Below are 13,593 nucleotides of genomic sequence, written 5' to 3' on the forward strand. Positions count from 1 at the left end.
GTAACTCCAGTACAGCTTATTCTGCAGGATTATATTTCCAGAGGCTCACAAATTCCAGAAAATGAACTATGCCTTGATACTGAATGAGACCCATTCATTTTCTATGGACATATTACCTGACCAAAATGGATTCCATCTTTAATCATTTTCTGTTGCTGTTGGTCCAGTTCAAATGTGGATGAGCATGACCATGTGTTTATAACCTGCAGTAATAGATGACTACCGGTAGTAACTGTGTATAACTGCATGGTCAGATGTGGACCTTGCACAGTTGGACAGTTGGAAAGTTTGTTCTTTTCTATGACATAATGATCCTTCTGTAAGGATAATCTATTAGATATTTTACCATACAATTGAACACCCATCAAAACATACATACTCGTCATATTTTCTAGTTATACTGTATGTGTAATTTTACATGCAATTATAGTCTTCTGAAACTATACCCTGGTATTATTATTATAATAATTATAATTATATAAATATTATTATTATGCCCCAAATTAGATTGGAGTTGGATTTCTGTCAAAATCCTTAAATTTGCAGTAATAACATTTTTGTACAATAGGGAATTGTGGTTGTATGAAACGTGTCATTATAATGCAGAACACACTCCCAGCAGCGATTCATGTGAAACACTTCTTCTGTGGAGTGAAATTATTGAAGGCAGCCTCGCTCTGGAAAGTCACCATAGTACAAAGGGAAACCTTTGAACAGCATTTATCTATTCTGCAAATTGGCCTTCTGTGGAAGACCTACTACATAAAAGTGGTTGGGTTCTCTAAAGTCTCAGTCAAGTGACGTGACACCCCCCACACATTAATGGGAGTGCAGTTCATTTCACCAAAGACAAAAAGGCCCTGTCTCTTTTAATGAAGTGCCTTTTCCCCCCCCGCATACGCCACTTTGATCTTTGAGCCCTGGTTGACATGCCCCAAGTTGTCCCTCTGGCTTACGCTGTCCTGGGTGACAGCACAGCTCTCTGGGGGTGGATTGCTGGGAACTGGAGCACTCCTCCAGAGGTTCCCAGGGCCTTCTTGGTCGGATCCAGCTCTTACTGGTAATGGCAGCCGGGCACGAGGGAATTAGTATCACCCTGATATAGCGTAGGGCTATTACTGGGTCCCCAGGCCTTAAACTGCAACCAAATAATGCTGTCGTCAGGCTACAACATCTTTGTCTGTTGTATTATTAATATATTTGCTAAGCACAAACTCATGACTCACAAACTTATGCTTTGCTCACATTTTATTTATTAGCCTAGTTTGTACTGTCTGATATTCATATTTAATATTTTAATCAAAACTACTAGGACTTCAAATCTTCATCCACTGATTCTGAACTCTATACTACACAGCATGTGTTTGTTCTTACAGAATAAGTTCTGTCAAAAAAAGTTTTGCATTTTTTTCAGCTGACAACAGAGCAGGTGACAGTTTAAGGCTAAATTATTTTACATAAAAGGCAACAGTTTTGAGTTGGGAGTTGGACGGTTCTCAAGACTCGCTGTGTAGGTGTTTCCCTTGGGTTTGTGTCTGGTGCTGCTTTTTCAGGGAACATTCGCCAATTAACCATACTTTCCAGACTAATGTCATGGCAACATTCCATTCTTACTTTAAAGGGATATTCCACCTAATAGTCTACATTTCATGATTTATACTTACGTTGATTGTTATTGATTCCTTTTTTTTTTAAATTACATTTTACAAGTCAGGTCTCCACATGAAAAAGATAGATTTAGGGTTCAAAATTCAATTAAGAGGTTTATCACAGGGGTCCAGCAAGGGTGGGTCATTTTTGACACAGGGTTTATATGCATGCATAATATGAAGACAACACAGGGTTTATAGCCAATGACTCTAGGATCCAACAGCACTAGTCACTTTCACACAGTGTACAAAGAACATTGTCATAGTAACATAGCTAGTTGCTTCTCGCTTCACACAACCAACTGCCATTTTAAGGTGTTAGTACCATCCACACATGGCAGTGCCAGTAATTTTCATCTGAACAAGTGGCTGCCAAATACACAAGTTTCTCAGATACCACCCTGTCTGGCATCAACAATAATTCCACGGTCACTCAGATCATATTTTTTCCCCATCATGATGGTAGATGTGAACATTAACTGAAGCTCCTGACCTGTATCTGTATAGTTTTATGCATTGAACTGCTGCCACACAATTGGCGGATTAGATAATCGCATGAATAAGTAGATGTACAGGTGTTCCTAATTAAGAATTCAGTGAGTGTATGTTTTCACTTTATTCAGACCGAGGGAAAGCAAAGGGAACAGATAGTAATGCAGTTCAGAAGGTGCCATAGAGGGGAATGGAGCCCCTGGCCACATGGAGAATTTTAGTATTTTAGCCACCCTAAGGACTGTGTCAACTCTTTGTAACCTCTTTCCTGTATTGCCTGCAAACTGAATCACCCTATGCCCACAGGTGAACAGGTGAATGTTTTATTCAGTTGCTTGCAGCAATTTGGATCAGGTGGTTTACGCTGTTGTTTATCTGACATCTGTTTATGAGACTTTTGAAAAAGTGTATTTGTTCCCAGTTTGGAGTTGTATTTCCAAATCTGTTTTAGCCATGCAGTCTCTTGTAAATGACCAACACCCTCTCATACGCATGGTGGGCTGACACTACTTCTGAGAGTCTTCTGTTTGCCCTGCTCCTGTAACCTGGCTAACAGAGTCATTCCAGCTCATATTATACCTTTGTAATTGGGCAGACATGGCTACTTAATGAAAACATTAATCCCAGGGAAAGCATTTGGTCGGACACGCCAAGCAAGTTAAGAAAACAGCCTGAGTGGGGACTTTAGTAAAACAGATGTAAGGATGAGATTTGAACAAAGAAGTGTAAAACTGCAGGGCATCATTCCATTGTGTAGACTTCCTTTCAAATGTTCTTTCAAAATACAACATCTTAGAAGCTGGGGGGTATATCTGCGCTGAATAAAACCAGGAACGACTCTTTTTACTTCAGTCCATGTTCCAGAATTAGGAGGGTTCCGAGTTTTACTCAAAGCAGTCACCCAGCTGACTCAGTACTCCTGCTTGAAATACTCCCCGTGGTTATGCATAAACAGGGATGAGGAAAAGGGGAAATCTGTTCATTTCCATAACCCCCTCCCCTCCTCCCCCAGCCTCCTCCATACTGAAGCGCGAGAAGCGGATGAGGACCAGGAACGTGCACTTTGAGAACGTGACGGTGTACTACTTCAGCCGGAGGCAGGGCTTCACCAGCGTGCCCAGTCAGGGGGGCAGCACACTGGGCATGGCCAGCAGGCACAGCTGCATCCGGCAGTACACCCTGGGGGAGTTCGCCCAGGAGCAGGAGCGGATCCACCGGGACATGCTCAAAGACCACCTGAAGGAGGAGAAACTCAACTCCATAAAACTGAAGGTGGGAGAAATCTACGATTTCCTCGGTTTTGCTTACACTATTCCCGTAGTTCCCTGCGAAATACAGCTTCATAAGTTTCCTTCTTCTGATTGTTGGTGTGGTTTCCTTTTTTCGGTTACTTTACTGCTTGTTCTTTCGTCCTTGTACATTTTCATTGTTGTAAAGTTACTGCAAACAAAGACACCTGGTGTAAAATCCAGCTATGACCAGCTGGAATTGCCAGCTCCCAACTGTTTCAAAACATAGCTTGAGCTGGTCAAACTATGTTGAGTATGGAGCTGGTCTGACTGGTCAACCAGCTACCAGCTGTTTCAAAACATAGCTTGAGTTGTTTCATCAGCAGGGTCTTGTGTTTATGGCGGTTTACTGCAGGATTACTGCAGGAAGTTTGTGCCGCGCAAACTAAGCACTTTCTGCACTCACAATGCTTGTTTCTTTCTTAGGCTTCTGTGCTTTCCTTGTGTACATTTACATACAGTGCTAAAGATTTTAATTGATAGAAATTAAGGGTCTCAATTGTCATTTCTAGGGAAATGCCAGTGGGAATATGTCTGAAACATATTCATGTATGAATATTCAATATTTGTTCATATGCAAAGGTCATAGATTGGCAGTTTAACACCACCACCAAAGAGTAAATAGCCCCCACCTGCATGTCATATTAGCATAGGCTACATCTGATGGTGCAGGCATCCCACCTCTTCCAGAAGGCCTGGAATTTGTCTCCTGCTCTCTGATACCCGCGAGTGGTCAGAAATCTCCTGCAAATCAACAAATAGCGCAGGAGAATCCTCCAGGTTGAGTAATTTCCAGGGTAATATGCGTAATAAGACCTAATATGCAGAGGCTTGATTTGCTCGACTTGATTCACTCACTTCCCTTCTTACCGACGCAAATTCGATGTTCCGTTCGCAGCTGACAAAGAACGGCACGGTGGAGTCGGAGGAGGCCAACGCGCTGACGGTGGAGGACATCTCGGACGACGACATCGACCTGGACAACACGGAGGTGGACGAGTACTTCTTCCTGCAGCCGCTCACCACCAAGAAGCGGAGGGCCCTGCTGAGGGCGTCGGGCGTGAAGAAGATCGACGTGGAGGAGAAGCACGAGCTGCGCGCCATCCGCGTGTCGCGAGAGGACTGCGGCTGCGACTGCCGGATCTTCTGCGACCCGGAGACCTGCGCCTGCAGCATGGCCGGCATCAAGTGCCAGGTAACGCTTTCACTCCCGCTAAACAGAACCTCCATCTCAGTGGCTCCAAAACTGTGGGTCGGGACCCTGGGGTTGCCTAATTTGAGGATGGGGTCTTCAGATTTTTTTGGAGAGAAAGAAGAAGCATAATTAGAATTTTGTGTCTCTTTAAAACAGGGGTGTCAAACTCCAGTCCTGGAGGGCCGCAGTGTCTGCTGGTTTTTGGTGTTTCAGCAAGAGAGATGAATTGGATAAAGAGTCCATCCACCTTGTTATCAAGGCCTTAATTGGCTGCTGATTGAAAGGAAAGCAGAAATACCAGCTTACACTGCTGCCCTCCAGGACTGGAGATTGACACTCCTGCTTTAAAATATGAGCTTGTAGGCTACTACATGCTGAGCATCCCACTGATTGAACTACAACAAAGTGTAATGCATGAGAGGCCATGGTATGTATGGTCACAGCCATGTTGGGATGTTGGGGTCAAGTACATTTGTTAATTTGGGGTTGCATCAGAAAAAATGTTTCTTATCCACTGCACTATTACTGGAAATCATATCCTAAAATGGACACACTTTCAAATCCTAATGTATTACAATTCACTACCAATTCCACCCTAAATATAAGTGCCGGGGCAGCCTGTAGCCTAGTGGCGAAGGTAGATGACCCGGAAGGTTGGTGGTTTACCATGTGGCCACGATAAAATCCACACAGCTGTTGGGCTCTTGAGCAAGGCCCTTAACCTCACATTTTTCCAGGGTGGATTGTCCCCTACTCAGTCTAATTAACTGTAAGTCAATTTGGATAGAAAGCATCAGCTAAGTAACAATTTATTTATTTATTCCTGTCCAAAACACTGTCAAATCCTATTGAAATCACCATCAGTCCCTATGGAGAAGGAATCTTATTCCTATCCAAAACAGTCTCCTTTCAAGTCCAAAATACTATCAGACCCTTTCAAAATCATCATCAATTCTCAACCAAAAAAATACACAGTTCTCTCCAAAACTGTCAGTTGCCATCTACTCCGAATTCCTGTACAAAAACAAGTCCATCACCAGTTGTTACAATCAACTTTACAAGCTGGCAGACACCTTTAAAAAACATTCTATCCATTAGTAGGTGGCTTTTTAGACTAATGGAGGCATACACTAGAGCAATTGACTAAAAATGTAGTGCACACAATGCACAGGTTCTGCATACCCCTTGTTATAGCAGATATTTTCCATAAATATTTAGCTGTGTACCTTATTGGATGTCCCACAATTTAGGGCGGGAAACCTATTACGCACATTAAGAAAAATGCTAAAATAAAATGTCAATGTCAATATATTTTAAATGCTGAAGAAAATAATGATCCAATAATAAAGCGTTACATTGATGTCCATGACATTTTGCAGGATTTTGCATAATCCTTTAGCAGCTCTTTATTCAGTTTGTTCATTGGTCACATATGAGTACGTGTAAAATCAATGCTACTACTGTATTTCCAATTTAATGCAATTTCATGGGGATGTATAGGAAAGGGGTATTTCTGACAACAATTTTCATAGATTTATAATAATTAGTCTTTTCCATTTATACTCTTCAGTATGTACAATGGGCTCCAGATTATTGACACACTTGATTAATATACACAAGAAATGCTGTAAACTAACAAAGGTTATTGACATAACAAGCATTATTTTCCAACATGCGTGAAGTAGTAAATAATAAAGTGCACTTTATTAATAATTTGTGATAATTCCTCCATGCAGAACTTTGATATCCTTGAGATACCTCCTTCTTCAGTTCAGACCACGTGGGAATTAAGTCTAGAGACTGAGATGGCCTTGCAGAACATGGTTCTTGTTTCTATGTGGATTTTGATGTATGCTTGGACTCATTGTCCCACTGAACAATCTACCTATGACCAAGATGCAGCTCCCTGACAGAGGCAACCAGATTTTCTGCCAAGATTTCCTGATACTTTGTTGTTGTAATTGTGCCATTGATCTTAAATAGGGCATTAAAACATCAATGACCCACTGCAATATATGCACTCTCTTCCAGTCATAATTCCAGTGAGGTTTGGCAAACCCAAGATGTTTGATTTTGTTTATTGTGCTCAGTCAGGGCTGTCTTTGTGCCACCCTTCCCAAGAGTTTGATGGTATGGAGGTGCCATTTTATGTTTGTTTTTGTAGCCATTACCTGACTTGTGATGCTCAATTACCACCTGTGTCTTCTGAATTGACAATTCTTTGGCTTTTCCCATGCTGGGATTCTGCATGCTTGTTACCTCATTTATTATACTCCAGTGAAGCAGGAAGTGATGGAATGACACAAAATGATTTATTTAGACTGAGATTAACTAAATTAAAATAAAATTGTATTTAATTGTATTGTATAAATGTCACTTTGTTTGATTTTATCTACAATAATTGTTAGAGGTGCCAGTAATTTTGACATTTGTGGCTTTCAGAAAGCTAATTAAAAAACATTGAAACATGAGAGTAAATAGTATTGAAATAAAAGTATATAGTTTTCCTGCATGATTGAATATAAAATATAGATAATTATCCATGTTGTTTATTATGCAGTATGCAGCCTTTTTTCTAAATTTTTAAGGGTGCCAATAATTGGAGCCCACTAGAGCCCACTGTATATACATATAAAGTACAGTATATTTTGTACCTTTTATATTAAAAGGTCCCATCATCCAAATCAGCATGGATATTTTATTTATGCAAATCTGCATTGTGAATACAACTAATGATGATTGTATGTCTAAAACATACAATTTCAGATGCTAATTTTCGACACATTGCATATGTTGCACTGGCCCAGTTTTTTTACCTCACACATTTATTTTTTACATTGACCCAATGTACAATTTGTACTTACTTATTCTGGTTTTGCATTTGGATGGTGTAATAAAATGTAATTCATAATACTACAGATATTTTACTGGACCTATTTGTCTTGTTAGCTGAACAGCACAATGTGAGTTAATACAACTTATTTATGGTTGCCGTGCCAACATAAAAGGCATCGGAGCTTAGAATTTTTAATCCAAAGAACCTAGGTTGAGCCGACTTAAAAAGTACATTGTAATCAGTTGCTTACAATTTTGTAGTTGGAGGAACCTTACATTTTTACTGTGTAAACCTAACAACACCCTAATCTAGAGGTACACAAAACTGGCCCTCGAGGCCAGTAGTACTGCTGGCTTTCTTTGTACCTGATAATTAATTGATTGAGTAATGCCACTGATTGGCCAGAGATATAACACACTTGGTGGCCCAGGTTTAAATCCGCCCTGACTAGAGGGTAAGCATGAAAAGATTTTTGCGTTAAATTGTTACAAGACCATTGGAAATCTCTTCCTATCATTGAAAAAGGCTCACTGACATGTTGACTCACCCTCTGCCTGTGTTTATAGTCAAAATATGCAGTTGACGGACCGACACTCTGTACCAAAACATTGTATAACTGTACAATAATTCAAGCTCATTAGTTGAAAATTGGTTCTAATTGCCACAGCCAATGGAGTGGGAGGGGTTTCAACATCAACGCGTTTACAGCGAAGGGGGAGGGATAAACAGTGTTGTGGTTTGAGGGTGTTTGTTGCTGCAATTCCTCTCTTGACCATTAGACGTCTGAAATGACCTATCGTACCTTGAATTACCCCTGCCCTAAACCCCATTGTGTATATATTTTCATTGTGTATATCCCTGTCTTGTCTGGTTGCTGCAGGTGGACCGTATGTCTTTCCCCTGCGGCTGCACTAAGGAGGGCTGCAGCAACACCGCGGGCCGAATCGAGTTCAACCCCATCCGTGTCCGCACTCACTTCCTGCACACCATCATGAAGCTGGAGCTGGAGAAGAGCCGTGAGCAGCAGGCCTCCGCCGCCAACGGATACCACGGAGACATGGGCGTGCACGCCAACCCCCTGGTCCAGGCCCAGCACAGCCTGGAGTACGCGCTGGCCGACAGCGTCCCGCCCACGGCTCTCCTGCACCTCCAGGCCTCGGAGGAGATGGACGACCCCATCGACGACGACGACGAAGAGGAGGAGGAGGACGACGAGGAGGACGACGAGGACAACGACGACGACGAAGACGACGACGGCAGCAGCCTCTGCAGCGGCCTCAGCGACTCCAGCACCCAGAGCCTGGCGGCCAGCGATTCCGAGGAGGATGAGGACGATGACGACGACGACAAGTCGGACGACTTTGAGGACAGCATGAGCGCGTCTCCCGTGACCCACGCCGAAGTCGTGCCCCTGTCCTCCGTTTTGTGTTACTCAGACAACGCGGCGCACAACGGCCACGCCAACGGCAACTCCTACTTCTCCAGCTCCGCGGCAGAGTGCTACCAGCTGGAGAACTTGGGCACCGTCGGACAAACCGCGGAGCCCTACGGCGAAGCCCAGCCTTTCCAAGAAAGGGTGGCCAATGGCAATGGGGCTATGTTCGGCATCGGCTCTGAGCAGTACCCCAGTTACCCCAGGCCGTCTGAGGAACGTTACACCAACCACCACTTCTCGGTGACCAACGGCGGGTCCTCCAACATGGTCTGCCGTGCTCCTGACCTGGAGAACAATGTCCAGTCCAATGGGACGTGCCACGACCTGCCAAAAGGCCCCTCCCAGATGGAGATCCAGAACTACTTGAACAATAACTCGCAAGAGCACTACACCAATAACGGGAACTGTTTCATGGCAGAGAAGCCTAAGGACCTATCTAACGGGCTGTCTGAAGCGTCCTCCCTGCCAGACGGTAGTAAAACATCTCCCTCTCTAGAGAGCTTTCCCCAGGTCGCACCAGTTTAGCGTGCCACGCCTATTAGGGAATTTCTAGAAATTTCTAAGTACAATTAATGAACAAGTATGGTAAAAAAAGACATGCAATTTAAAAAACTGAATTTATGGCAAAATCTGAATTAGCGGCTTTTGCTTTAGATACACCTTTTTCACAAATTGCACATACAGTTTTCATTTTAAAACCCTAATGGTTTAAAAAAGGGTCCAGGCTCAAAGTGGGGTTGTTTTTGTGGAATCCTACTGTCCCTATATAATATTAGTTTTAAATGCAAAAATAAAAACCACAGAACCATGTAAGCTTTAGGCCTGTGAAATGTAAGTATCTTGTCATTTAAAAGTAAAGGTTCTAGTTTTCAGCACATTGTGGATAGAACTTTTATATGTCCATATGTCAACTGTGGAAAAAGTACATTGTTTCAGTTTATGGGGTTATGACGTGTATGTAAAGTTATGTTTTGATAATGAAAAGCATGTTATTTTTGAGCTGTTGTTGGCATTTATTGCATTTTATTACAATATGGGTTTTTAAATAGCTGTGTACATGTACTGTACAAACATTTATGTCGTTATATCTATTTTGTGCTTTTCTATTGTTTGTAATAGCATGGGATTGGCTCTGCAATATTTTTGTTAAATCTCTATTGCTTTAAGTTTAAATGTAAAAAGCATAAATTGATTTGAGATGTATAAATGACATTAAGCTATAGTTCTGCATTTGCACTTTCTAGACTGAATTCTGAGAAGGGGCAGTTGCCATGTAATTACCTTAATGACCAAAATACTTGAATTGTGATAAAAGATTGAATAACTGAATAATACTTCAGTTCAGTTTGCTATCAGTATTTTTCCTGCATTTGTTAAATCCGTTTTCAAAGAAATAGTTTAGCTTTACAACACAAGTAACACAAAATGTAATAAAAATACATTTAAACCTGACGAGATCACTGAGATCACTTCAGCATCACATAGCAACACAAAAACAGGGACTCCCTTAGCATTTGGATATGGACCTCGTCCTAATTCTGTCAAGCATTGAATCTTCCTGGTAAGCTTTAGTAATGGTAAAAAAGAAAATTCCTGGCAAATGAAACCACATACAACTGGACCACGTATTATATACATAGCTACAAAGCTCTCCAAACTTTTCTGGTGTTTAACTAGACCATGTCTTTGATTGTATCATCTTGGGGTCAGCAAACTTATGAAAGCAACGCTCATTGTAAACTTGAAGTGAGTTTTTATAATTGTTTGAAACAGAATGTACTGTCTATAGAAAACATGGTTTTTAATTTTAAAAAGGCAGTGGACCACCTGATCACACAGGGAGCAGACTTGGAGATGATTCTAGTTTTGGTATTGAGATATGCTGACACTATAGGCATAGGCTACTACTCTACAATGACGTTTTCAATGCAATGATGGGAAACTATGTTAAAAAACAGTGGACAGGTCTAGGATATTTCTTCGACAGTGTGCAATAGCATCTGAAATGGTGCGAACATGTCAACTATTAAATATTATTTACAATGGGGTTGACCCTATGTATTGTTAAAATGAAAAGTTTTCAATTGAAGGGCATTATATGAGAGATGTGTCGACCAATGACATGACCAGATCTCAGTAAATGACTGAAGAATTTTACTGTAAATCATTAGATGCACATTAGCTAGAAAATATCTTGAGAATCGTTAAAGACAATCCGCAAAGCACTGAATGGACTACACCAGTGGTTTTAAAATCAGTCCTGGGAACCCATGTGTATGCTGGTTTTTCTTCCAACTACAACTGTAATCCTGTAGTATTATTAAATTGTGTTTTCGGGGATTATTTACCCTCTTAAGATATGTTGTCATAAATAGTTATGTATGACATAATAGAAGTGCTGTGTTGGAAATTATTAGATGATCAATTAACTGATTAACTGATCAAATTAAAGACTCAACAAGCAAATCAACAAGCTGCTAATTGGGTAAAGTGTGAACTAGCTGTTTGGTTGATAATAAAGAATTCAAATACAAATACAATTATAACAAGTCAAATGGCTCGTTACCATTTGCAAAGCAATTAGGAGCCAGTTGATTCACCTCAGTCTTTACACTTTAAAACAAGTTTACCTCTATTTAATCATTCTCAATCTAACCTGTGAATGTGGGACATTCTTCAGGGCATGCATGCATTTTTCATCGCTATTTTTGGTATAATAAGGCAAAAGAGGGATCTGAAAATAGGAAAAGTGTAATTAAGACAAATTAACTATTTGTTCATTGCTATGGGATTGCAGTTGTAGTTGGAACAAAACCCACCAACACATGGGCCCCCAGGACTGAGTTTGAAAACCACTGGTCTACACCACTACAAACATGCGGTATAGGCCTGATCAGTGTTCAATTCTTCTAATGATCTAGCTCGTAATTCACAAGGCATTGGAATATTAAAAGGAGAATGAATCATTCTTAAACAGATCTCACTGGGTGACACATCTATTTCTGTATTTACTACTATACAGAGAGAGTGCAGTGAACACCTTAGATAGCCTATTAGGCACTACAATAAATCAACGACTGAGGTGTTGATATATGATTTAGGCCTACCATCATCCACAAATCTCTCAGTGTTTATTAATGCTGGAAAAATGCAAGTAAACGATGTGGCGATTAGAAGATCACTCAAGGCATACGTGCTATTTCGCAAGGCTGCTTTAGTTTGCCCTGGATTCAGATTCTCTATTAACTGGTGTATGAATCTGAACTGGCGCTCGGTTCTGAGATCTGAGGGCAAGAGCCGCCATTCCCTTTGTGCCAAAGCAGCTGAAAATGGACAACGAGTGACGTTGCTACTCTGAGTTTGTGTTAATCTGCTGTATTTTGAATTTTAAGTATTTATTAATGAATGATATTGAAATGCGTATTTATTGTGGTTTCTTGCAAATGTCTGTATTAAGGAGGATGCTTCTGCGGTCTTAAATTGTCCTTTGTTTTCTGATGGTTGTGAAATGTGTCTAGCTCTTGTTTTAGCTGCGGTATGTGCCTGTCGTTATGTTACTTATCTCTTCAAATCGCAAGAATTGGTAAAACTGAAAATCTAATTTCACATAATGTTATTTCGATAGCTAGATAGATGTTAAAATGTATTGAGGTTTTAAATACAATTTAGAAAAAAGAGCCAAATGTTTACCTTTTTTTGTTGCTTTTCCACCAGTACCTGACTTTGAAATAAATAAATAACTGAGCCTAGCTGTATGTTGCGCATTTTCTTGAGGTTCTGAGGTCCCTTTGGAGTGAGGTCAGTAAAGGGATAAACCAGCGATAGTAATTTGTTGGCCCCTGGACTTGGGTTGGGGACATGCTTAAATGGCCGTGGTTTTATTGACCTGAGGACTGAACCGTCCTCGCCCCAAGAGGAACCACAAATAACATACTTCCCTCCGTCCAATCACACACTTTCCTGGGTTTACAGTGAGACCCGCACTTTGAAACCTCTTCAGGACGGCTCACAAATGCTCCATATGTTGCGTATCCAGCACCCGATTAATATCCTTAGTTTTTATAGGAGGTTCAATTAGTACTTGATAGGTCATTGTAAATATGCATGGTTAAATAATTAGTGCATAAAAACCCTAGGCTGAGAACATTACTTTACATTAAATAATCTATTCCACTAACTAACTAAACCCATTCTCCCCATTTCTTATATGTGGATGCCATCTACTGGCAAAAAGTGGTATTTTGCGATTCATTGATGATACATCCTTGGTTGAATTGACTTCAACCAAAGGTTTTGTTGATGCCTCTGGCATGATTTAAAAGTATAGTTGCTATCATTATTTCCCATTTCAATGATAACTCCGCTGTCTGAAACGCAATATGAGATGGCAGTTGTCTGCCATCAACACGGTATTTGCATATTATCTTGCCAGTAAGCTAGCTAGCAAGGTAGATTAACTAATTTTAAAAGTATAGGCTAGTTAACTAGATTATTAGAGCTAGCTAATGTTGCTGAACATAGCATCTCATGATCGTTTAGAGCTTTAGATTAGCCACATTCATGTTAGCATTGTGTCTCCCCATGATAAATCTATGGACAATTCATCAAATTTAGTTAAATGTACAGTGATGCGAACAGAAACCACACATATATTTCTGAATTACCAACAGAATGAGTGGTCTTGCATCAGGATCCAT

At 40.8% G+C, this 13,593-nt stretch overlaps 1 protein-coding gene across 2 annotated transcripts in view; it reads left to right on the forward strand.

Annotated features, from left to right (window-relative positions):
* csrnp3 (cysteine-serine-rich nuclear protein 3) overlaps window positions 1–12,645 on the forward strand; it is a 62,572-nt gene extending 49,927 nt beyond the window's left edge. For both annotated transcript variants that reach the window (XM_061235573.1, XM_061235574.1), the window contains 3 exons: window positions 3,154–3,413; window positions 4,329–4,625; window positions 8,342–12,645. In XM_061235573.1, coding sequence (XP_061091557.1) covers window positions 3,154–3,413; window positions 4,329–4,625; window positions 8,342–9,421 — 1,637 coding nt within the window. In that variant the 3' untranslated portion in view covers window positions 9,422–12,645. The remainder of the gene's footprint in view (window positions 1–3,153; window positions 3,414–4,328; window positions 4,626–8,341) is intronic.
* The last annotated feature ends 948 nt before the right edge of the window (window positions 12,646–13,593 follow it).

This window comes from Conger conger, chromosome 3, assembly GCF_963514075.1.
Source record: "Conger conger chromosome 3, fConCon1.1, whole genome shotgun sequence".
Taxonomy (NCBI): Eukaryota; Metazoa; Chordata; class Actinopteri; order Anguilliformes; family Congridae; genus Conger; species Conger conger.